Source organism: Poromitra crassiceps (genome assembly GCF_964638095.1).
Source record: "Poromitra crassiceps genome assembly, chromosome: 8".
Lineage (NCBI taxonomy): Eukaryota > Metazoa > Chordata > Actinopteri > Beryciformes > Melamphaidae > Poromitra > Poromitra crassiceps.
The window spans coordinates 37298532-37323966 of NC_139629.1; the positions used below are offsets into that span (position 1 = coordinate 37298532).

General features: G+C 44.3%; 1 protein-coding gene across 1 annotated transcript in view; it reads right to left on the minus strand.

The window, feature by feature from the left end:
* Positions 1–5695: 5695 nt before the first annotated feature.
* Positions 5696–25435, minus strand: part of LOC310781579 (transmembrane protein 26-like) — a gene marked incomplete at its 3' end in the record, with an annotated part of 97476 nt that continues 77736 nt past the window's right edge. Inside the window, exons 4-5 of the mRNA XM_083642201.1 lie at positions 7481–7574; positions 5696–6292 (exon numbers count right to left, since the gene is read on the minus strand). Of these exons, the coding sequence (XP_083498327.1) occupies positions 5696–6292; positions 7481–7574 (691 nt within the window). The remainder of the gene's footprint in view (positions 6293–7480; positions 7575–25435) is intronic.

Below are 25435 nucleotides of genomic sequence, written 5' to 3' on the forward strand. Positions count from 1 at the left end.
CATTGCACTTATCAGGTCCAAATAATAGACCCTTTTCACGGGGGCCATTTTGTGTCGAAAAGGCAGAATGAACACAGGTGCAAGCAAAACCCTAATGAGGGTTTCCAAATTCCAATCATGGAAGTTGGAAACCCTCATTAGTGTTTTGCTTGCACCTGTGTTTACCCTGCCTTTTTGACACAAAATGGCCCCCGTGAGAAGGGTCTATTGTCACTGGGGAGGGGGGGGGGCTCCATCTGATAATTAGACTTCCCACGCAGCCCAGGCTCATTCCTCCATAGAGAGGTGAGAGCCAGTTTCCACCTGACCTCCTGACCTGACCCTAACCTTTGCCTTGTACTGTAGGTGATGAGCTCACAAGGCAATTCAATTAGCCAGCTACTCGCAGAAAAAAGCCTTAGGACAATTTTGGAAGAAACCTTGAAGAGGGGGGGCCCATGCCAATAGAGAGCCGAACCCGGGTGCCGGTTAATACATTGATATTGGCAACCAATCAAATGACAGAAGGAAACAGAGAGACAAAGGGAAGAGAGGCAGCATGGGGGTGAGAGTTCAGAGAGACGGGGGCAGAGGTCATAGGTCAGCGTCCAGGTGGGGACGGCAGCAGGGAATGGCTCTATCTGTGAATCTTGTGTTCTGTGAAAACTAGACAGCCATATAGGTTGAGGCCACGTCTCGTCATAGACGCTGGTTTAGCTGGCTCAGTCTGGCTGGGGGCGTGGTCAGGGTGGGGTAAAAACCCCCGTTCTATCCATTCAGCAAAGTTAGAATTTAGCTGATAGCCCAGCCCAGGCAGACACGGTCGGGGATTTAACCACCGCAGTAAACGCACATCTGAGCAGACGTCTTGTGTTCTGCTCTAGAACCCCCAAACCTGTAGTTTAGAGCCGCAGCACCGTCTTTTGGTGAGTCAGCCCATGAGATATGGGCGGTTTTACCCCACTCGCACGCCAGCCGTTTAACATTTTGTGGGCGTTCCCAGACATGCGGACTGTCTCTATACTGGACCGTCCCTGATCCACAGTACAGCTCGTTATATACTGGACCACCCCTGATCCACAGTACAGCTCGTTATAGTGCCAGCCGTGGTGTTACATGAGGCAGTGTGCAGGATCGTCAGCCAGCTGTCACAAAGTTGTGCAGTGTGTTTGAAGTCGGGCCCTTTGTTTTCACTGGTGTCATGTTGACAGGCTGTCTGTAGGACTGCGGGCTGATGAGGTGTAGCCAACAGGCTGTCTGTAGGACTGCAGGCTGATGAGGTGTATTAGCCTACAGGCTGTCTGTAGGACTGCAGGCTGATGAGGTGTATTAGCCTACAGGCTGTCTGTAGGACTGCAGGCTGATGAGGTGCAGTCTACAGTAGGGTGATTTTTTGGATTTTTTTAATTTTAATTTTTTTATTTATTTAATTGTATTTTTGTGGGGGGTCCGTTCTGTCCCGTCCCATTTTCCTGGGATGTAATGTTGGCAACCCTCGTACTCCCATGGGGGGATGGGGGGTCCAACTCGCACGGGTCCACTAGCATATAGAATTGGTGATGTCACCAGTGATGTCGCTCAAGCACTCAATGATGTTGTCATCAGTGAGTGATGTCATCAGTGTCTGATGTCATCAATGATGAGGTCACCAGATTATGTCATCATTGCTCGAGTGACATCCCATCATCATACAGTAATTAGGCCAATCATTAGGTACCAAGAGGCATCAAGGGAGTCGGATTAGCTGATAGGAGAGCATGTCGGACGGGCGGTCTGTGGCTGCACACACACACACACACACACACACACACGCACGCACGCACACACACACACACACACACACACACACACACACACACACACACACACACGCACATCCCTCCACCCCTTGCTCTCTGCTTCTGTGTGCCGTTCACACCCCCCTCCTCCCTCCTGCTCGCACCCCTCCTCCCCCACGGCCAAATTGCAACAAGGTGAAGCCCACGCAGAGAAATGCTCATAAACAGCTTACATTTGGGGAAACTAGAAATCTCTTGTGCTACGACCACTCAATTCCTGGGGTGGAGACGCCATGGCTGCAGTTATAGAAATTGCCCGCTCCACGGGCTCGCAGACGCAGCTCGGCCGCTGCGCGGCCTCACCCGCAACGTACCCGCTGCGCGGCCTCACCTGCTCTCAGACTCAATTCTTCTGATTTTGTCCTTAGAGGTAATATATACCTTATAAGAATAACCTTTTCTAATGGCTTTCCGGCAGACTGGACACATTGCTGCCCCTCACAGAATAGTACACAAATTCCAGACTCGGGGGGTCCGCCCCCTCCCTCAATGCTCCTCCCTCCCGGCCGCCTCGCCCTCCTCTTCGACCGCCATGTTCCCGGACCTCTCGGCCCTCGTGGCAGCGCGCCCACCTCCCTCGCTGCTCGACGGCTCCCTGAGTTGTAATCAGCTACTGAAGTGGACTCTGAAAACCCTGTGGGGAGAGAGAGAGGAGAGGCTGCATGCCAACTCTGTGAGCGCCTGACAGCCAGTCGCAGGCACGGGTATTACTCTAGCTCTAGTATAAGTAGGTTTGGAAGATGTGGTCATTTATATTAGATGCAGGGACTTTGCCATACCTTTAATTGATGCCCCCGTATCCAAACTGGGATGTCGGAGCTTATAAGGAGCCCCTGAAGGCAGCATCGGTCTCTGTGTGCGATCTCTTACAGTGGAGGGGTTGTGGTTGTGAGGTTTGATTTTTTTTTTTTTTCATCCGTGTGCGCTGGAGTAGCTGCTGGCTTTGAGTCTCCACGCTCTCTCCCCCCTCTATCTATGTAGGGCAACCCGCGGATCAGCTGACATCCCCATCCTCCCACATGCCCACACAATCTTGTTAAAGCATGCAGCTAATCTGAAGACGAAAGGGACTCTCTTCTCTCATCACGCCCCCCATTGTATTGCCGACATCACGTTTTCACGCAAATATCGGATTCTCCCGCAAACTCAGGTGCTTTAAGACGCGGCGCGCCTCCACATTGGCTCTGCGTGCTGTCGTTTGCCGGGGAGCGAGTGGGTGAAATGGGGCATTGTGTTGCTGGGAGAATGAACATCTCAATGGGAGCTCTGTTAATTGTTCCCTTCTCTCTTTTTAAAGTTGGGCTCTGCCATCAATAATGTAAAGCAAAGCGCCGCGGGGGAGAAAACTGCCTCAGCACATCCTCTGGAGGCAGCAGACTGTACACTCCTCCTCTGTTTAGGAAAACTTGCTCTGTTATTCTCATTCTCTTATGCATGTACACACACACACACACACACACACACACACACACACACACACACACAGAGGCACACCCACACACACATGCACACACGCTTAGGGCTGGGCGATATGGACAAAATCAAATATTATATTTTTTACCAAATACGTCAATATCGATCGGGATGTGCTTTCACAAAATATTTACACAATGAGATTTTTTTTATCAATAATCATCAGTAATGTGGATATAATGATATGGATATCTCATATCACAATATGGATATCTAGTCTCATATCACAATATGGATATACCCTAAACCTACACACCTCCTGAAATAATGGGGCATTTCAACTTCCCACAAACATTTTAGATTACATGATGAATGATTTTCCTTGGCACCTCTCTCTCTTTGTCTCCATCTCTCTCTCCATCTCTCTCTCTCCATCTCTATCTCTCTCCATCTCTTTCCATCTCTCTCTCTCCATCTCTCTCTCTCTCCATCTCTCTCTCTCTCCATCTCTCTCTGTCTCCATCTCTCTCTCTCTCTCCATCTCTCTCTGTATCCATCTCTCTCTCTCTCTCCATCTCTCTCTGTCTCCATCTCTCTCTCCATCTCCATCTCTCTCTCTCTCCATCTCTCTCTCTCCATCTCTCTCCCCATCTCCATCTCTCTCTCTCTCCATCTCTCTCTCTCCATCTCTCTGTCTCCATCTCTCTCTGTATCTCTCTCCATCTCTATCTCTCTCCATCTCTCTATGTATCTATCTCTCTCTCCATCTCTCTCTCCATCTCTCTCTCCAATTCAATTAAATTCAAACGGCTTTATTGGCATGATAAGGTACATCTTACTAGCAATTAGCAATTACAAAGAAACAAAAACAGAAAACAAGACGTTTTGTTTCCCAGTAACATAAATCACAAAATCTGAAGATATTCAAAAAGGAAGAGAAAAGAAGATTATAATAATAAAATAATAATAATGATTGGATTTATATAGCGCCTTTCCAAGTGCTCAAAGCGCTTCACAGAATCATTATTCGTTCACACCATTCGTACCGGTGGTTCGAAAGCGTGGCAGCCACACATCGGCCCCTCCGACCACCATCATTCATGTCTACATTCATACCAATCATACGAGGCAAGGAGAGTTAAGTGTCTTGCCCAAGGACACAACGACAGCAGCTGGGAGGGAGCGGGGATCGAACCGCCAACCCTTGCGTCATTGGCCGACCCGCTCTACCTCCCGAGCTAAAGCCGCCCCAACAATTAAATGGAATGTGATAAGATAGAATAGAATAGAAGACTATATTGTTTGAGAACCACTTGCCTAAAATGTACATTAAACCATTAATTGCATAGCCACTGCCTAAGGGTGTCTGAATGTATATATCTTATTTGAAATGCATGAACCTATGTAGCCTATCTCTTTGTCCTCTTACTGAAGGCACCAGGTCTCCTGCAGCAGCAGAGGTGATTCCTGTGTATTGTCTGAAGACTGCCACTGCTGTGCTGTCTGACAGCTTTTCCTCCATCTAACTGGCGTGTTGCCATCAAATGATTGTTTGTTTGGAGCTTTGGTGGACTTGGCAACACTGCCATCTAATGGTGATGAGAAAAACAACACCAAGCGTCATGCCTTTTTCTTTAGAAGTCTTTACAGGAGGGTTATTTATTGTTCATCATTATCATCAAGAAATGTCATCATCTTAATGTTGCTCTAATGCAAGCAATTTTTGTGTAGTTCTACTGTAAGGATATTCAATTGATTTGACATCTTTTCCTATCAAAATCATCATATTATCATTCTGAAAGCATAAAACAGACATACTTTTTATAAAAAAAAATGCATATGCACAACATGAGGAAATCTTAGTTTATTGCATAATGCTGCTGATTACAACAAATGTGTCATAATATGCACAGTTATCTTCATTTGGATTAAGGCACCTCGGTAATAAACAGAAAAGACAGATTCAGATGACGCACACTTCATGTTGAACTTGTTGAACAGATTTTTTTTGGTGGAGGAACTTCCAAGTGAAACATCTCTTTTTGATGGGTTTTTCTCAAAGGGGCTTGCATAGATTTATCTCTGATCCTTTCAGTGGGGACCTAATTTCTTCTCTTCTCCTGTGGTGTGGTCTATTTCTTGGCACTGAACCTCCGGAGAGCTGAGACAGTGCTCTGGTAGACTGCTGAACGGGCTGAGACAGTCTCTGGTAGACTGCTGAACGGGGGCTGAAGTGCAACAGAAGGCAAAGCCATCCCCCCCCCCCCCCCCCCCCCCGAGGCTGAGAGTCATGCCTGGCGGTGTTTTAAGCCTCTCTACACCTGAGAATTCTCTGATCTCTCCCCCTCTCCTTCCCTCTCTCCTTCCCCCTCTCCTTTCCCCTCTCTTTCCCTCTCTCCTTCCCCCTCTCCTTCCCCCTCTCCTTTCCCCTCTCCTTCCCCCTCTCCTTCCCTCTCTCCTTCCCTCTCTCCTTCCCCCTCTCCTTTCCTCTCTCCCTCTCCCTCTCTGGGCTTGCACTGCACCACAATGATCCGGTAAAGCTCCAAGAGGAGAATGAGGATGTTCTTGACGGTGAAAAAGATCATGGACTGAGTGACCACCTCCTCCTGGATCATCAGGTAGAGCCGGTAGATGAGGAACGGGCCGTCTTGGAGACCCACCGTCACCAGCAAGCTCCACACCTCGCTGGAGCAAACGGAGGTGAACGTGGAGGGAGCTCCAGGGCAGCAAACTCCACCATCGGGACTTTCCTGAGGAGGCGAGGACTGATCCTTCGGGGTCCTTGTTTGCGTGAGCACCAGAGGAAACTGCATGAGCGCCAAAGAGAAGAGGGTCAAGCCGACATTCATGAGCGCCTTGTTGGTTTTGACCTTGGTTAGGTTGAAGGTTTCGACGATGTCTAGGATGTCGGCACCCAGTCCGACATAGACCATGAGCAGCTGGGAGAGCTGGTCACGTGACATGTCACCCTTGGGCATCAGCCAGCGACCCATGACCAGCACGATCAGCATGGTCTGCTGCAGGCCGGCCACCCACTTCTTTGCGTCCTTCTCATGTTTGCTCTGGGTGGAGGAAAAACATCACAATCTGTCTATGTGATTGTCACACTGATTCAGAGTTTTTCACTGTTGCAACACGTTCTCACTCCCACTGCGTCGCTTTGCACCGTTTTGTCACATGATGCCTTTGGCGCCGGATGTTGACACACACGGTGCATCATGTTTGGATGCCCACGATTGGAGTGAGGCCCCCCTGCCGCACTGGGGTTGGCGTTAGGCAAAGGTCAGTGGACTTAATTCACTGACATAGACTTAGTAGGTCTTACTCTAAAATCAGAAAATGAAAAACATAAATGTTAATAAAATAATATTAATAATATATCTTGCTTCTACTCGTCCTGAGGGATGAGCCCGGGGGTGTTCTTGACCTTTGCCTGAACCCACAGCTGTGTGCTGCTCCACAGAGCACGTTCCATAAAACGGGATAGGACGAATCAGCGCGACGTCATTTGCCACCCAGAAATGCGGAACCCGCGGCAGTTAATAGTATGAGTTGTACCAAACAAACATTAATATCTCAAAAACTATACATCACATCGCTTATATTTTGACATTCTGAGTGAGAGCAGAAGTAGCTCAAGAGTTTGATGTATAATATATGCATGTCGTGTTAAAGTTGTGTGAACTGTCGCAGTTTTTAAAATGTAAACAGAGTTAGACGGCTAGAGCAGACACTCACGCCTCACGCCACTTGGGCTCCTTAGGGTTCCATTGCCGTTGCCACCCAGTGACGCAATTTGTTTACCAAAATGCTGCTCGGCTGATCCCTCGTATCGGCTTCCCAAAGCATTAAGGACGTCGCTGAAGGTGCTTGACTTGACGTGGCTCCTGGACGAGGTCGGAGTGAGAACGTGTTGCCTGACAAAACCCCATCATGTAATTTCATAACATTGCTGAACATTCTACCTTCAGGATTCAAAAGCTGCCACCCAGGCACAAGCGTACCGTAGCCATGAAAAACAGACAAATTGAAGGAAACGGCATTAAAACCACCCCATAGGGAATAGATCTGAGAGTTATTCAAGCAGGAGTCTATCTGGACCTCATCTCAAGGTGTCAATTGCACATTTCATGCTACTAATAGTGTGTCCACCCCCCTTAGATTAGAATCTTATCTGATCGCAGGTGCTGGTTTTCATGGAGCTGTGTGCTTGCTTGAGGCGGGAGGGCAGTTTGTGGCGCAACACCTACCAATATGTCGTCCTTGGACGTCGGCAGGCTCAGCTGCAGAAGCCAAATGGAAGGGATGACGGTGCAGAGGTAGAGGAAAACCATGGGGGAGAACCTACAATGAGAGTCGCCACAGGCAAGGCAGGGGAGGTTATTTTTAGTGACACACTTTTTCTTCTTCTTCTTTTTGCCAGTCGGTAAAGAAGAAAGAGGAACCCTTTTTTTTTATCCAAAAGAAGCATCCCATTTCAGACAGGCAATTATGCTCATTGTATATGCAAATCCTGCTTGACAGCGCAAAGCCTTCTCCATGAGGAGGGAACTTCAAAGTAAGACTCAGAGAGAGGAGGGCAGGGGGGTGCCTGAAGAAAGCAGGATGAGAGGACAAGCTGCAGCTTTTGAATGAGCCACAGATTTGCTTCTGAAAGATGTGTGACACCAAATATCCATACCTTTTAAAGAGGTGTGACACCAAATACCCATACCTTTTAAAGAGGTGTGACACCAAATACCCATACCTTTTAAAGAGGTGTGACACCAAATACCCATACCTTTTAAAGAGGTGTGACACCAAATACCCATACCTTTTAAAGAGGTGTGACACCAAATACCCATACCTTTTAAAGAGGTGTGACACCAAATACCCATACCTTTTAAAGAGGTGTGACACCAAATACCCATACCTTTTAAAGAGGTGTGACACCAAATACCCATACCTTTTGAAGCTCTCGTAGTAAACGGTTGACCTCAGTTGATGTTTACTCCACTAAAGTCCCAAGAGGAAAATAAGAGTGTTCCTCAGAATCCTCGCTGGACAGAAATGAGTTGAGCCAGGAGACAGGACGACTAACCCGTTCTCACTCCGAGCGCGCAGCATATTGACGCTTTGTCACGTCCCTTGTGCGTTGCTTGTTACTAACACGGTACCCTTGAGCGACCCATGAAATGACTTGGGCTTTCCAACTAAACTCCAATGTAAACCCATGGAAGTCATCTTTGACGCTCATGGCAACTGCTCCACCGTCCCAACACGCTGCCCTTGTGCGACGGATATAACGACTTGGGCTTTGGCTAATGTAAACCCATGGAAGTCATCTTTGACGCTCATGGCAACTAGAGCTGTGCATCTTCACTGATCTCACGATTCGATACGATTCGATTATACAAGTCTACGATTCGATTCGATTCGATTATACGATGCATCTCCGATGCATCTTGATGCATCTCGGACGTACTTTCATGTTTTGCTTGTTTACATTAGATCAGACCCTTTCCCAGCCTGTGACATTGTTTCAAGTCAAACGGATGAAAGGAACCCGCTAAATCACGTTTAGTATTTATAGTATAGTCACCCATTTAGCAGTAAACAGAGTCCGTTAGTGAGTGACGATCATGAGCGGCCATTTGTGCATTGAGCAGCATTTGCGGCCATTGAGCAGCTGCCTGTGATTCCTGTGTGCGTGTGAGAGAGAGAGAGAGAGAGAGAGAGAGAGAGAGAGAGAGAGAGAGAGAGAGAGAGAGAGAGAGAGAGAGAGAGAGAGAGAGAGAGAGAGAGAGAGAGAGAGAGAGAGAGAGAGAGAGAGAGAGAGAGAGAGAGAGAGAGAGAGAGCGTAAGGGTTAATTTGGTCCGTCCAGTCTTGGACTATCTGGTAAATAAGTTCCAGGAAGTAAAAGTCAGTAAAAACTTTTTTTTTTTTTTTTTTTTTTTTTTTGGGAAAACAAATACTGTATATGTCTGATGTGTCACTGAGGCAAAAAATAAAGGGCTCAAAAGAGAGTTCTGCTTGAAACGGTGTCGTTCACTAAAAACCTCTTTTTCTCCTATTTCTGTTACAAAGGAGGGCATTTTCAGTGAAAACAAGCTAACTTCCACTGCTTGTAACTAAACAAGGAAACATGGTCGAGTTTCAGTTTTTTACAAGGGGTAAGAAGAGAGTCTCTGCTTTATTGTGAGATATGTTGTGTAATTTTATTCCTAGCACAGAATATTCTGTGGGTCCTGGAAGATCAGGAAATATGCTCAAAATCCTGGCACTGGGAGCACACAGACCGAAATGACCCTGGCAGAGAATGAGTTAACTTCAACCATGTTCACTGCTTACCATGTTCACTCCTTCCTCTCATTATCAAGAAAGCAAAATCACCTAACCCTTTATACACCATTTATTATTATTGTGCTTGCTGACAAGCAAGGCACAATCTTGAAATCCCACATACTTATTATTGTGCTTGCTGACAAGCAAGGCACAATCTTGAAATCCCACATACTTATTATTCCTATTCTTATATCTGCCAAAAAGTTCTGCGCGTAATAACTCCCCCAATTTTTGCGCCACATAGACATGCCAGACCTCAAAATGACCGGCTTATTGAGGACAGGTGTGCTATGACTTTGCTAAGGGTTTGTGAAAGCGGTTTGGCCGCAATTCGCCATTAAGCGCCATTTTTTTCCCCATTGACTTGCATGGGGTTTGGAAAAATCTTGCAAAATCTTGCAGTAAATTAGGTGTAATTCAGAAACCATAAGAGCTAGAGCTACGAAACTTGGTAGGGAGGTGCACTGAGGGGTCTTTTACTATCCCCGAAAAAATTGCACCAATTGACCATATGGTGGCGCTATAACAGCCCTCCTTACCTTTTGCTCGATAACTTTTGAACCGTAGGGTTTATCATCAAAATTATTTTTTCCCTGGATTCCTTGGGTCCTCCCGGATCTACTCAACTAGGCCACGCCCATTTCCGTCTGACTAGATTTTCGGCCATTTTGCATTTTGTCCAAAACAGTTTTTTTGCCATTTCTCCTTGAAATTCTGTCCAATCTTCACCAAACCAACGCACACATCATGTTGGGAGTGTCCTGCACAACACTGATTTGGAAGTTCAAAAAAAAAACACACCATTGCAATATAATCCACTTCCAATCTTCTGTGGGTGGGGCCTATTTCACAAAAATCGTCCGATGCTAACCAAACTTGGTACAGGTGTGGAGGGATGTACTCTGAGCCTATATCAGAAGTATTTTGTCATTTAGCCTTTAGGGGGCGCTATAGCAGCATTCAGTGCCTGTCCCTTCTAAATGGTTTTATTTTGAAGGGCGGCAGGAAGTGCAGATTCATTCTCATTATGGCCAGCCTTCCTTCTTGTATGACACGCACGCACGCTATTCTACAGACAACAGACACACCTATGCTTGTATCTCAGTGGGTATATCACTCATGGTCTCACTCTCATTTGCATACTGTATGTTTTCAGCAGCTCCAACTCTTCTCTGTTAAAAACCAAATGCTAAAAGTTTTGCAGCATGCTCTGTGTTTTATTTATTTTATTTATTTTAGGTTTTACTAACCTTTTATATTACTAATTTTTTTTTGGTATTATTAACTGTGTGTTTTAATCATTTTTGGTTTTACTAACTTTCTGTACTTTTAATCTTTGTTGTATTATTAATTTTTCTTTCGCTTTCATGATTACATCAACCTGCCATGGGACTACAGGTGGAAACTAGCCCTTGGGCTACAACCTGACATATTTACTGTACGGCTGTACTGTTCATCAATGTGTAAAGTCCCATTCTTTAAATAAATGAATCTGAATCTGAATCTGAATCTGAAAAGTGTACTGGAAACAGGAATCCGGTGAGATTTGACCAGATAAATAGAGCTTAAGAACAACTCTGAGCAGCAGTGTTGCATCTTGGGTAGAGAGAATGATGTAGACAAAAAAAAGTATGAAATAACTTACTACAGTCATTCCTCCATCTGTAAAAGTATGACATCACTTACTACAGTCATTCCTCTCCCTCCCTGGTGCAAGTGGGAGCCCCAGGAGAGGCCAAATCAGAGTGAATCAGAGTTCCTTGGATTTTCTAGGTCACTTGTCGCCAACCAATAAAAAAATTCACAGGGCCGACCAGAGCCCGCCCCCTCACAGCCCTGACAGCTGCCTGCAGGAAACCTGTTGTGTTCATGTATGGCATGGGAGGCCTGTCTGTTCTGTTAGCTGCTGTGTTACTATAGCATGGAAACATGTCCAGAAAACAATGAACGGAACCCATGGGTAAGTGTCACCACTTTGTGGTTGTTCATTATATAGAGCCAGCTGGGTTTGTAAACATAATGGAAGAGATAGCCTAGTGTGAATAGCCTAGTGTGAATGGAGGCTGTTAGCCACAACAACTGTGCCTTATAGGCTAACCTCAGCCAGCCAAAACAAACACCTTGTCCCCCTGGCGTTAGGACACACTGTTCATCAATGTTTGGGACTAGTTGCAACAAGCTAATTGAGCTAATGCTAGCGTTAGGCCAGCATTTCTCAACTGGTGGGTAGCGTCGCGGGGCCGTTTTGATTGGGTCGCGGACATTTACAGTACTTTTTTTTTTTTTTTTTTTTTTTTTTTTCAGATTATTGAAACTGGATTAGCCTGACCAGTTTCACTTGTTTAACAAGCTGAAGCATATGCTCTGCCTGTAATTCAAGAGAAGTCTGCCTTTTCATTTCATATTTAATTTTAGTTCAATTCAGATGATTGAAACTGGATTAGCATGGCCCCAGTTTAATTAAAAGTTATGACCAGTTTAACTAAAAAGCATATAGCCTGCCTGTGATTCAAGAAAAGTCTGCCTTTTATTTCATATTTCATACAGTTCAAATAAGACTTTCTGACCATGACCAGTTTGACTTGTTTAAATTTAAAAACATATAGGCCTGTAATTCAAGTCTGCCTTATTTCAATTGGTTTTTAGCCGTAGTTGCACTTCTGTTGCACTTTTTTGTTCATTTGACAGTGCATGAAGGCATTGTGTATTAAATAAATGCGCTATTTTTTGTGCAATAAATTTGAGTGGTTTAAAAAAAAATCTGAAATTTGGGTCGCGACTTCATGACAAGGAAAATAGTGGGTCCTGAGGCTACACCAGTTGAGAACCACTGCGTTAGGCGTTAGTTAGCATGCTACCCAAGCAGCTTCTCTGGCTGACTGGACACATGACAACCGATCAGCAACTCTGTAACAAAACTAAAAGGGTAACATTACTTTGGTGACCAGGGACTATTATCAGTACATTTGACTTCTTACACTAACATAATGGAACATAGCCTACATTAGTTACTGGCTGATTAGATGCAGCCATTGATAGCTTTTCACTTGTGTGTTTGCAGCTCTGGTAAGCCTGCTAGTTTCGTAAACAGTTGTTGTCGCAACCATAAACATGAATGACACTACAAGGAATACTACTTCTCTGGAGGTTATCATGTCCTATTTTCCTTCAGACAGTTGGAGACATTTACAATACATGGTAATTATTGATGCTGTAGTTTGCAGGTAATGTAGTTTTAGATTGCAGAGATTGGGCCAGCCTTTTGTGTCTCTCTAGTAGGCTACAACCAGTCTGACTTCCCCACCTACCAAGTACTTCTACTCCAAAGTCCTTTTACTCACATAGGCACCCCCATAACTACTTAGTCCCCCTAGGTCCATGGGCAGGGACTTTGGAAGCCAGGCGGTGCATGGCGAGGACAGCAAGCACAATTACATTTTCGTTAGGAAATGTAGACCATCTAGTTATTATTGTGCTTGCTGACAAGCAAGGCACAATCTTGAAATCCCACATACTTATTATTCCTATTCTTATATCTGCCAAAAAGTTCTGCGCGTAACAACGCCCCCAATTTTTGCGCCACATAGACATGCCAGACCTCAAAATGACCGGCTTATTGAGGACAGGTGTGCTATGACTTTGCTAAGGGTTTGTGAAAGCGGTTTGGCCGCAATTCGCCATTAAGCGCCATTTTTTTCCCCATTGACTTGCATGGGGTTTGGAAAAATCTTGCAAAATCTTGCAGTAAATTAGGTGTAATTCAGAAACCATAAGAGCTAGAGCTACGAAACTTGGTAGGGAGGTGCACTGAGGGGTCTTTTACTATTCCCGAAAAAATTGCACCAATTGACCATATGGTGGCGCTATAACAGCCCTCCTTACCTTTTGCTCGATAACTTTTGAACTGTAGGGTTTATCATCAAAATTCTTTTTTCCCTGGATTCCTTGGGTCCTCCCGCATCTACTCAACTAGGCCACGCCCATTTCCGTCTGACTAGATTTTCGGCCATTTTGCATTTTGTCCAAAACCGTTTTTTTTGCCATTTCTCCTTGAAATTTTGTCCAATCTTCACCAAACCAACGCACACATCATGTTGGGAGTGTCCTGCACAACACTGATTTGGAAGTTAAAAAAAAAAACACACCATTGCGATATAATCCACTTCCAATCTTCTGTGGGTGGGGCCTATTTCACAAAAATCGTCCGATGCTAACCAAACTTCGTACAGGTGTGGAGGGATGTACTCTGAGCCTATATCAGAAGTATTTTGTCATTTCGCCTTTAGGGGGCGCTATAGCAGCATTCAGTGCCTGTCCCTTCTAAATGGTTTTATTTTGAAGGGCGGCAGGAAGTGCAGATTCATTCTCATTATGGCCAGCCTTCCTTCTTGTATGACACTTGTCACTTGTCGCACGCACGCTATTCTACAGACAACAGACATACCTATACATGTATTACAAGTGTTATATCACTCATGGTCTCACTCTCATACATTTTACATATTATCTTTTGAGCAGCTGCAGCTCTTCTCTGTTAAAAAACACATGCAAAAAGTGTACTGGAAGCAGGAATCTAGTGTGATTTCACCAGATAAATATAGCTTAACAGTAACTCTGAGCAGGAGTGTTGCATTCTGGGTACAGAGAATCATATAGACAAAAAAAAACATTAAATTAGCTGTATCTCAGAAACCATATGAGGTACAGCTATGAAACTTGTTAGGGAGGTTCACAGAGGGGTCTTTTACTATCCACGAAATAATTGCACCAATTGACAAGATGGTGGTGCTATAACAGCCCTCTTTATGTTTTGGTTCATAACTTTTGAACCGTAGGGTCTATCATCAAACTTTTTTTTCCCTGGATTCCTTGGGTCCTTCCGCATCTACTCATCTAGGCCACGCCTATTTCCGTCTGACTAGATTTCCTGCCATTTTGAATTTTGTCCAAAACAGTTTTTTTGCGCTTCCTCCTTGAAAAAGTAAAAAAAAAAAAAAAAAAAAAAAATTGCTCCAAATTACACCAAACTTAAACCGAAGCATCATCATCATGAGATGAATTCACGCACCTAGTTTCATGCAGTTTCATCCATTTTCCTAGGAGTTATGAGCATTTGTTGTTGGGTTAGTATTATCTGTTGTCGGCAAAATCAGAAGATCATAACTCCTAGGAAAATTTATGAAACTGCATCAAACTTTGTGCCTGAATCCCTCTCATGGCATAGATGCTTCGGTTTAATTTTGGTGTCATTTGGAGCCCATCAAAAAAACAGTGTTTTATAGTGTTTTCGGCCGTTTGTTGGCCGTATCTCGGGAACGGAAACAGCTACAGACACTGGACTGACACCGTTAGCTAGATCGTCGAATTTTACGTCTAGTAGATGCAGCGTCGAAGTTCGGGAGTCAACGAGAGGGGCGCATAGCAGCGCATAAGTGTTTAAAATGTAGTTACAACATCAGATGATCATAACTCCTAGGAAAATCGATGAAACTGCATGAAACTTTGTGCCTGAATCCCTCTCATGGCATAGATGCTTCGGTTTAAGTTTGGTGTAATTTGGAGCAAAAATAAATTTTGGTCGTTTTTTGGCCGTATCTCGCGCAAGTGTAACAGTGTGCATAAATAACATATTTATAGTTCAATTCATGTTTAATTTGGGACCAGCAACCATCATTTCTATTTATTAGTATGTTCTAATGAAAGTGCTTACCAGAAATCCTATGTTGTGTTTTGCTATGTACACGCAGTGCATTGTGGGTCACTCACAGACAATGGCTTCCTTCTGTGGGTGAGTTTGGTCCTCCGTGCTCTCAGCTTTAAATTGCTATATAAATGTGGTTTGCATCACCATATTATGTGTAGAAGCAGTCAGAATCAACAATTGACATTATCCTGTACTTCCAATGCAACCTGTTTTCAGTTGAACTGCTACGTTTATGTTTACTGACTGGAAGTAGTCACGTAGCGTTCTGAGCTAACGTAAGAGGCTAATTAGCGTTAGCTCTGAGAGCCGTTCTTGAAAGTGTTTAACTTGCCTTTCACAGTAGCTGGAGCAGAGAGAGACCAATACCCACCATGTCATGCTGATTGTGGTTGTTGTGTATCCCACCCTTTCAGGTATGTTTATGATAAAATGTGTTAAAAATATTCCTTTTGTGAAGGCTGTTCACATACGCACGTTGCGTGCCTGCTATTTTTAGTAACCACTAGCAGGTGGCAGTGAAGCTAAAAATATATTATCCTGTATAAAAGACCTGTAAAAATGGAGCATTTAGATTTAGGAAACAGGGACCTGTATATAATTGTCATGATTATATGTCTATGTCAGGGGCACTCAATTAAAATTCAAAGAGGTCCAGTAGCTGGAGCAGAGAGAGACCAATACCCACCATGCCATGCTGATTGTGGTTGTTGTGTATCCCTCCCTTTCAGAATAAACCACAAATGCTCCATCCTTCCGAATCCTGTGAAATACTTCAGCAGGGGCAGATACCATAGGTCACACAAGCAGCTACAGACACGGGACTGACGCCATTCGATAGCCTGTCCAATTTTACAGCTGACTGAATCAGAGTCAGCTTCAGGTTCAAAGTCGTACGGTCTCACTGCTGCCATTTCGTGAAATTTCATCTGCGCTGCACTAAGTGCTCTACCCAGATTGACAGATCAGGCGGCCAATCAGAGCGGGGCACCTCATCGGCCAATCAGCGGCGCCTCTGTGGCCAAACCTGCATATTTAATGAGCACAGACCTAGAATGGCTAGAAATGCAATAAAAAAAAAACTTGTCTCCAAATGCCAAACAGTATGCATGACCTTATTTTAAAGACCCCTGACAAATGTTTAAAACAGCAGAAAACTACACAATATGGGACCTTTAATCATTTCACACAAAAAGGTTATGACAATATATGACTATTAACATACAAATAACGCTGTATGTCAAATCATGTTGCATAAGTGGATTAAAGGACTTAGGCCATTAGTTTAGCAAGGTGACGATGTGATGAGTGTCCTGCACAACACTGTTTCGTGGTTTTTGAAAAAAAATGCACCGTTGCGATATAATCAACTTCCAAAGTTCAGTGGGTGGGGCCTATTTCACAAAGATCGTCCGATGCTAACCAAACTTGGTACAGGTGTGGACGGATGTACTCTGAGCCTATAGCACAAATATTGTGTTGAAGGTGGGGACTGGGACTTTTCCACTGGGAAACACCCACGTCCCAGGTGTCTGGAAGGCAGCATTAGTCCCCCTAATTGCATGGGCAGGGACCTTGCAAGCCAGGCGGTGCATGGCGAGGACAGCAAGCACAATTACATTTTCGTTAGGAAATGTAGACCATCTAGTTATTGTGCTTGCTGACAAGCAAGGCACAATCTTGAAATCCCACATACTTATTATTATTCTTATATCTGCCAAAAACTTCTGCGCGTAACAACGCCCCCAATTTTTGCGCCACATAGACATGCCAGACCTCAAAATGACCGGCTTATTGAGGACAGGTGTGCTATGACTTTGTTAAGGGTTTGTGAAAGCGGTTTGGCCGCAATTCGCCATTAAGCGCCATTTTTTTCCCCATTGACTTGCATGGGGTTTGGAAAAATCTTGCAAAATCTTGCAGTAAATTAGGTGTAATTCAGAAACCATAAGAGCTAGAGCTACGAAACTTGATGAGGAGGTGCACTGAGGGGTCTTTTACTATCCCCGAAAAAATTGCACCAATTGACCATATGGTGGCGCTATAACAGCCCTCCTTACCTTTTGCTCGATAACTTTTGAACCGTAGGGTTTATCATCAAAATTCTTTTTTCCCTGGATTCCTTGGGTCCTCCCGCATCTACTCAACTAGGCCACGCCCATTTCCGTCTGACTAGATTTTCGGCCATTTTGCATTTTGTCCAAAACAGTTTTTTTGCCATTTCTCCTTGAAATTTTGTCCAATCTTCACCAAACCAACGCACACATCATGTTGGGAGTGTCCTGCACAACACTGATTTGGAAGTTCAAAAAAAAAACACACCATTGCGATATAATCCACTTCCAATCTTCTGTGGGTGGGGCCTATTTCACAAAAATCGTCCGATGCTAACCAAACTTGGTACAGGTGTGGAGGGATGTACTCTGAGCCTATATCAGAAGTATTTCGTCATTTAGCCTTTAGGGGGCGCTATAGCAGCATTCAGTGCCTGTCCCTTCTAAATGGTTTTATTTTGAAGGGCGGCAGGAAGTGCGGATTCATTCTCATTATGGCCAGCCTTCCTTCTTGTATGACACTTGACACTTCTGAGTTGATTTCAGAAGAGATAGTGTCATTTGGCATGTAGGGGGCGCTATTGTTTGCCTATGGGGGGCGCTACAGCAACGTATCTCCGCAACCGTAACTCGTAGAGACTCAATGATGGCGGCGTTGGAATCGGGGTGAAAAAGTACGCTAGTGGTGGGCAGAATCACGATTGCACCTTCCGTTTCCGAGATAAAAGCAATAATTATTGTGCTTGCTGACAAGCAAGGCACAATCTTGAAATCCCACATACTTATTATTATTCTTATATCTGCCAAAAACTTCTGCGCGTAACAACGCCCCCAATTTTTGCGCCACATAGACATGCCAGACCTCAAAATGACCGGCTTATTGAGGACAGGTGTGCTATGACTTTGTTAAGGGTTTGTGAAAGCGGTTTGGCCGCAATTCGCCATTAAGCGCCATTTTTTTCCCCATTGACTTGCATGGGGTTTGGAAAAATCTTGCAAAATCTTGCAGTAAATTAGGTGTAATTCAGAAACCATAAGAGCTAGAGCTACGAAACTTGATGAGGAGGTGCACTGAGGGGTCTTTTACTATCCCCGAAAAAATTGCACCAATTGACCATATGGTGGCGCTATAACAGCCCTCCTTACCTTTTGCTCGATAACTTTTGAACCGTAGGGTTTATCATCAAAATTCTTTTTTCCCTGGATTCCTTGGGTCCTCCCGCATCTACTCAACTAGGCCACGCCCATTTCCGTCTGACTAGATTTTCGGCCATTTTGCATTTTGTCCAAAACAGTTTTTTTGCCATTTCTCCTTGAAATTTTGTCCAATCTTCACCAAACCAACGCACACATCATGTTGGGAGTGTCCTGCACAACACTGATTTGGAAGTTCAAAAAAAAAACACACCATTGCGATATAATCCACTTCCAATCTTCTGTGGGTGGGGCCTATTTCACAAAAATCGTCCGATGCTAACCAAACTTGGTACAGGTGTGGAGGGATGTACTCTGAGCCTATATCAGAAGTATTTCGTCATTTAGCCTTTAGGGGGCGCTATAGCAGCATTCAGTGCCTGTCCCTTCTAAATGGTTTTATTTTGAAGGGCGGCAGGAAGTGCGGATTCATTCTCATTATGGCCAGCCTTCCTTCTTGTATGACACTTGACACTTCTGAGTTGATTTCAGAAGAGATAGTGTCATTTGGCATGTAGGGGGCGCTATTGTTTGCCTATGGGGGGCGCTACAGCAACGTATCTCCGCAACCGTAACTCGTAGAGACTCAATGATGGCGGCGTTGGAATCGGGGTGAAAAAGTACGCTAGTGGTGGGCAGAATCACGATTGCACCTTCCGTTTCCGAGATAAAAGCAATAATTATTGTGCTTGCTGACAAGCAAGGCACAATCTTGAAATCCCACATACTTATTATTATTCTTATATCTGCCAAAAACTTCTGCGCGTAACAACGCCCCCAATTTTTGCGCCACATAGACATGCCAGACCTCAAAATGACCGGCTTATTGAGGACAGGTGTGCTATGACTTTGTTAAGGGTTTGTGAAAGCGGTTTGGCCGCAATTCGCCATTAAGCGCCATTTTTTTCCCCATTGACTTGCATGGGGTTTGGAAAAATCTTGCAAAATCTTGCAGTAAATTAGGTGTAATTCAGAAACCATAAGAGCTAGAGCTACGAAACTTGATGAGGAGGTGCACTGAGGGGTCTTTTACTATCCCCGAAAAAATTGCACCAATTGACCATATGGTGGCGCTATAACAGCCCTCCTTACCTTTTGCTCGATAACTTTTGAACCGTAGGGTTTATCATCAAAATTCTTTTTTCCCTGGATTCCTTGGGTCCTCCCGCATCTACTCAACTAGGCCACGCCCATTTCCGTCTGACTAGATTTTCGGCCATTTTGCATTTTGTCCAAAACAGTTTTTTTGCCATTTCTCCTTGAAATTTTGTCCAATCTTCACCAAACCAACGCACACATCATGTTGGGAGTGTCCTGCACAACACTGATTTGGAAGTTCAAAAAAAAAACACACCATTGCGATATAATCCACTTCCAATCTTCTGTGGGTGGGGCCTATTTCACAAAAATCGTCCGATGCTAACCAAACTTGGTACAGGTGTGGAGGGATGTACTCTGAGCCTATATCAGAAGTATTTCGTCATTTAGCCTTTAGGGGGCGCTATAGCAGCATTCAGTGCCTGTCCCTTCTAAATGGTTTTATTTTGAAGGGCGGCAGGAAGTGCGGATTCATTCTCATTATGGCCAGCCTTCCTTCTTGTATGACACTTGACACTTCTGAGTTGATTTCAGAAGAGATAGTGTCATTTGGCATGTAGGGGGCGCTATTGTTTGCCTATGGGGGGCGCTACAGCAACGTATCTCCGCAACCGTAACTCGTAGAGACTCAATGATGGCGGCGTTGGAATCGGGGTGAAAAAGTACGCTAGTGGTGGGCAGAATCACGATTGCACCTTCCGTTTCCGAGATAAAAGCAATAATTATTGTGCTTGCTGACAAGCAAGGCACAATCTTGAAATCCCACATACTTATTATTGTGCTTGCTGACAAGCAAGGCACAATCTTGAAATCCCACATACTTATTATTATTATTATTGTGCTTGCTGACAAGCAAGGCACAATCTTGAAATCCCACATACTTATTATTGTGCTTGCTGACAAGCAAGGCACAATCTTGAAATCCCACATACTTATTATTCCTATTCTTATATCTGCCAAAAACTTCTGCGCATAACAACGCCCCCAATTTTTGCGCCACATAGACATGCCAGACCTCAAAATGACCGGCTTATTGAGGACAGGTGTGCTATGACTTTGCTAAGGGTTTGTGAAAGCGGTTTGGCCGCAATTCGCCATTAAGCGCCATTTTTTCCCCCATTGACTTGCATGGGGTTGGGAAAAATCTTGCAAAATCTTGCAGTAAATTAGGTGTCATTCAGAAACCATAACAGCTAGAGCTACGAAACTTGGTAGGGAGGTGCACTGAGGGGTCTTTTACTATCCCCGAAAAAATTGCACCAATTGGCCAGATGGTGGCGCTATAACAGCCCTCCTTACCTTTTGGTCGATAACTTTTGAACCGTAGGGTTTATCATCAAAATTATTTTTTCCCTGGATTCCTTGGGTCCTCCCGCATCTACTCAACTAGGCCACGCCCATTTCCGTCTGACTAGATTTTCCGCCATTTTGCATTTTGTCCAAAACCGTTTTTTTGCCATTTCTCCTAGAAATTTTGTCCAATCTTCACCAAACCAACGCACATCACATGTGGGGACTGTCCTGCACAACACTGATTTGGAAGTTAAAAAAAAAAACACACCATTGCGATATAATCCACTTCCAATCTTCTGTGGGTGGGGCCTATTTCACAAAAATCGTCCGATGCTAACCAAACTTGGTACAGGTGTGGAGGGATGTACTCTGAGCCTATATCAGAAGTATTTTGTCATTTAGCCTTTAGGGGGCGCTATAGCAGCATTCAGTGCCTGTCCCTTCGAAATTGTTTTATTTTGAAGGGCGGCAGGAAGTGCAGATTCATTCTCATTATGGCCAGCCTTCCTTCTTGTATGACACTTGACACTTGACGCACGCACGCTATTATGTAGACTTCAGACATGGCTATACCTGTATTACAAGTGCTATATCACTCATGGTCTCACTCATACATTTTACATATTGTCTTTTGAGCAGCTGCAACTCTTCTCTGTTAAAAAACACATGCAAAAAGTGTACTGCAAACAGGAATCCGGTGAGATTTGACCAGATAAATAGAGCTTAAGAGCAACTCTGAGCAGGTGTGTTGCATCTTGGGTAAAGAGAATGATGTTGACACAAATAAGGCATTAAATTAACTATCTCAGAAACCATACTAGGTACAGCTACGAAACTTGTTAGGGAGGTTCACAGAGGGGTATTTTACTATCCACGAAAGAATTGCACCAATTGACAAGATGGTGGCGCTATAACAGCCCTCTTTATGTTTGGTTCATAACTTTTGAACCGTAGGGTCTATAATCAAACTTATTTTTTCCCTGGATTCCTTGGGACGTTCCGCATCTACTCACATAGGCCGACCCATAACTACTTAAAGCTACATTCAGCAATGTTTTTGTGTTCAAATAAGTGTTAAATGGCTCTATTTTCTGACAGAAATCACTGAAATAGAGTGTTTGGTCAGTGACTTGAAACCCCCAACCCCCCACTGTCCTCTATCTCTCTCCTGTAGTGCTGCAGGCTGGGCGGACGTATCTCTGCAAGCGTAACTCGTACAGACTCACGGATGGCGACATTGGATTCGGGGGGGGAAAATACATATAGTCCTTTAAAGGGGTCGCGATTGGACTAGTGTTAATTTTGTCTGCTATTTTTTTATTTAGTCTTAGTCTTAGTCCCGTGTTAAATGTCCTTGTTACTCTGTATCATATTTAGTCAACCTCATCCTGTTTTTATTTAGTCAAGTTTTAGTCGACTAAAAGTTTGAGCATTTTAGTCTCGGCTTAGTCAAATAAAACCATAAGTATTTTAGTCTAGTTTTAGTCAACGAAAACTGTTCACATTTTAGTCTAGTTTTAGTCAATGAAAACTGTTGAATCTGCTGATGCGCTTGTAATTCGAAGCAGTGTTGGCAACTCTTTCCCAGGGAAAGTAGGTAATGGTGATGCTGCCCACCCGGGCCAGTGTCGGCATGCAGCGGTAGCAACGACAAGTGGACCGTATTTACAGTCCCTGCTCAGCCCGTAGCTGAGGGGAGAATGGAGGGAGCCTGGCTGTGCGGAAAGCACTCAGACTTCTCTGGATAGAATGTAGACAAGCAAGTAGCTGTACATTTTGGGAACACAATGCCTCATACACATATAGATAAGACCCTTAGCTAAGACTGGGCGGGTTCTGCTGTAACTACTGTAAATGTTTTTAAAACAGCTACATGTCAGCTACATCTATGATGCTGCAGCACAGGAACCTGAACTGCTGAATTGGGGGGGGGGGGACAGTCTATAATTAATGTTAATTTTGTTGTCTATTTTTTCATTTTGTCGTAGTCTTAGTCCTGTGTCAAATGTCCTTGTTAGTTTTTATCATATTTAGTCAACCCTGTCCTCTTTTTGTTTAGTCAAGTTTTAGTCGACTAAAAGTTTGAGTATTTTAGTCTTGTCTTAGTCAATAAAACTAAAAGTCTGAACATTTTAGTGTAGTCTTAGTCTTGGGGAAAAAGGTAGTCGACTAACATTTTTCCTCATAGTTTTCGTGGACGAAATTAACACTAATAAGTATAAATTAAGCTTTAGTCCCCCTAATTGCATGGGCAGGGACCTTGCAAGGCAGGCGGTGCATGGCGAGGACAGCAAGCACAATTACATTTTCGGTAGGAAATGTAGACATTCTAGTTCCTATTCTTATATCTGCCAAAAACTTCTGCGCATAACAACGCCCCCAATTTTTGCGCCACATAGACATGCCAGACCTCAAAATGACCGGCTTATTGAGGACAGGTGTGCTATGACTTTGCTAAGGGTTTGTGAAAGCGGTTTGGCCGCAATTCGCCATTAAGCGCCATTTTTTCCCCCATTGACTTGCATGGGGTTGGGAAAAATCTTGCAAAATCTTGCAGTAAATTAGGTGTCATTCAGAAACCATAACAGCTAGAGCTACGAAACTTGGTAGGGAGGTGCACTGAGGGGTCTTTTACTATCCCCGAAAAAATTGCACCAATTGGCCAGATGGTGGCGCTATAACAGCCCTCCTTACCTTTTGGTCGATAACTTTTGAACCGTAGGGTTTATCATCAAAATTATTTTTTCCCTGGATTCCTTGGGTCCTCCCGCATCTACTCAACTAGGCCACGCCCATTTCCGTCTGACTAGATTTTCCGCCATTTTGCATTTTGTCCAAAACAGTTTTTTTGCCATTTCTCCTTGAAATTTTGTCCAATCTTCACCAAACCAACGCACACATCATGTGGGGACTGTCCTGCACAACACTGATTTGGAAGTAAAAAAAAAAAAACACACCATTGCGATATAATCCACTTCCAATCTTCTGTGGGTGGGGCCTATTTCACAAAAATCGTCCGATGCTAACCAAACTTGGTACAGGTGTGGAGGGATGTACTCTGAGCCTATAGGAGAAGTATTTTGTCATTTAGCCTTTAGGGGGCGCTATAGCAGCATTCAGTGCCTGTCCCTTCTAAATGGTTTTATTTTGAAGGGCGGCAGGAAGTGCGGATTCATTCTCATTATGGCCAGCCTTCCTTCTTGTATGACACTTGACACTTCTGAGTTGATTTCAGAAGAGATAGTGTCATTTGGCGTGTAGGGGGCGCTATTGTTTGCCTATGGGGGGCGCTACAGCAACGTATCTCCGCAACCGTAACTCGTAGAGACTCACAGATGGCGGCGTTGGAATCGGGGTGAAAAAGTACGCTAGTGGTGGGCAGAATCACGATTGCACCTTCCGTTTCCGAGATAAAAGCAATAATTATTGTGCTTGCTGACAAGCAAGGCACAATCTTGAAATCCCACATACTTATTATTCCTATTCTTATATCTGCCAAAAACTTCTGCGCATAACAACGCCCCCAATTTTTGCGCCACATAGACATGCCAGACCTCAAAATGACCGGCTTATTGAGGACAGGTGTGCTATGACTTTGCTAAGGGTTTGTGAAAGCGGTTTGGCCGCAATTCGCCATTAAGCGCCATTTTTTCCCCCATTGACTTGCATGGGGTTGGGAAAAATCTTGCAAAATCTTGCAGTAAATTAGGTGTCATTCAGAAACCATAACAGCTAGAGCTACGAAACTTGGTAGGGAGGTGCACTGAGGGGTCTTTTACTATCCCCGAAAAAATTGCACCAATTGGCCAGATGGTGGCGCTATAACAGCCCTCCTTACCTTTTGGTCGATAACTTTTGAACCGTAGGGTTTATCATCAAAATTATTTTTTCCCTGGATTCCTTGGGTCCTCCCGCATCTACTCAACTAGGCCACGCCCATTTCCGTCTGACTAGATTTTCCGCCATTTTGCATTTTGTCCAAAACAGTTTTTTTGCCATTTCTCCTTGAAATTTTGTCCAATCTTCACCAAACCAACGCACACATCATGTGGGGACTGTCCTGCACAACACTGATTTGGAAGTAAAAAAAAAAAAACACACCATTGCGATATAATCCACTTCCAATCTTCTGTGGGTGGGGCCTATTTCACAAAAATCGTCCGATGCTAACCAAACTTGGTACAGGTGTGGAGGGATGTACTCTGAGCCTATAGGAGAAGTATTTTGTCATTTAGCCTTTAGGGGGCGCTATAGCAGCATTCAGTGCCTGTCCCTTCTAAATGGTTTTATTTTGAAGGGCGGCAGGAAGTGCGGATTCATTCTCATTATGGCCAGCCTTCCTTCTTGTATGACACTTGACACTTCTGAGTTGATTTCAGAAGAGATAGTGTCATTTGGCGTGTAGGGGGCGCTATTGTTTGCCTATGGGGGGCGCTACAGCAACGTATCTCCGCAACCGTAACTCGTAGAGACTCACAGATGGCGGCGTTGGAATCGGGGTGAAAAAGTACGCTAGTGGTGGGCAGAATCACGATTGCAC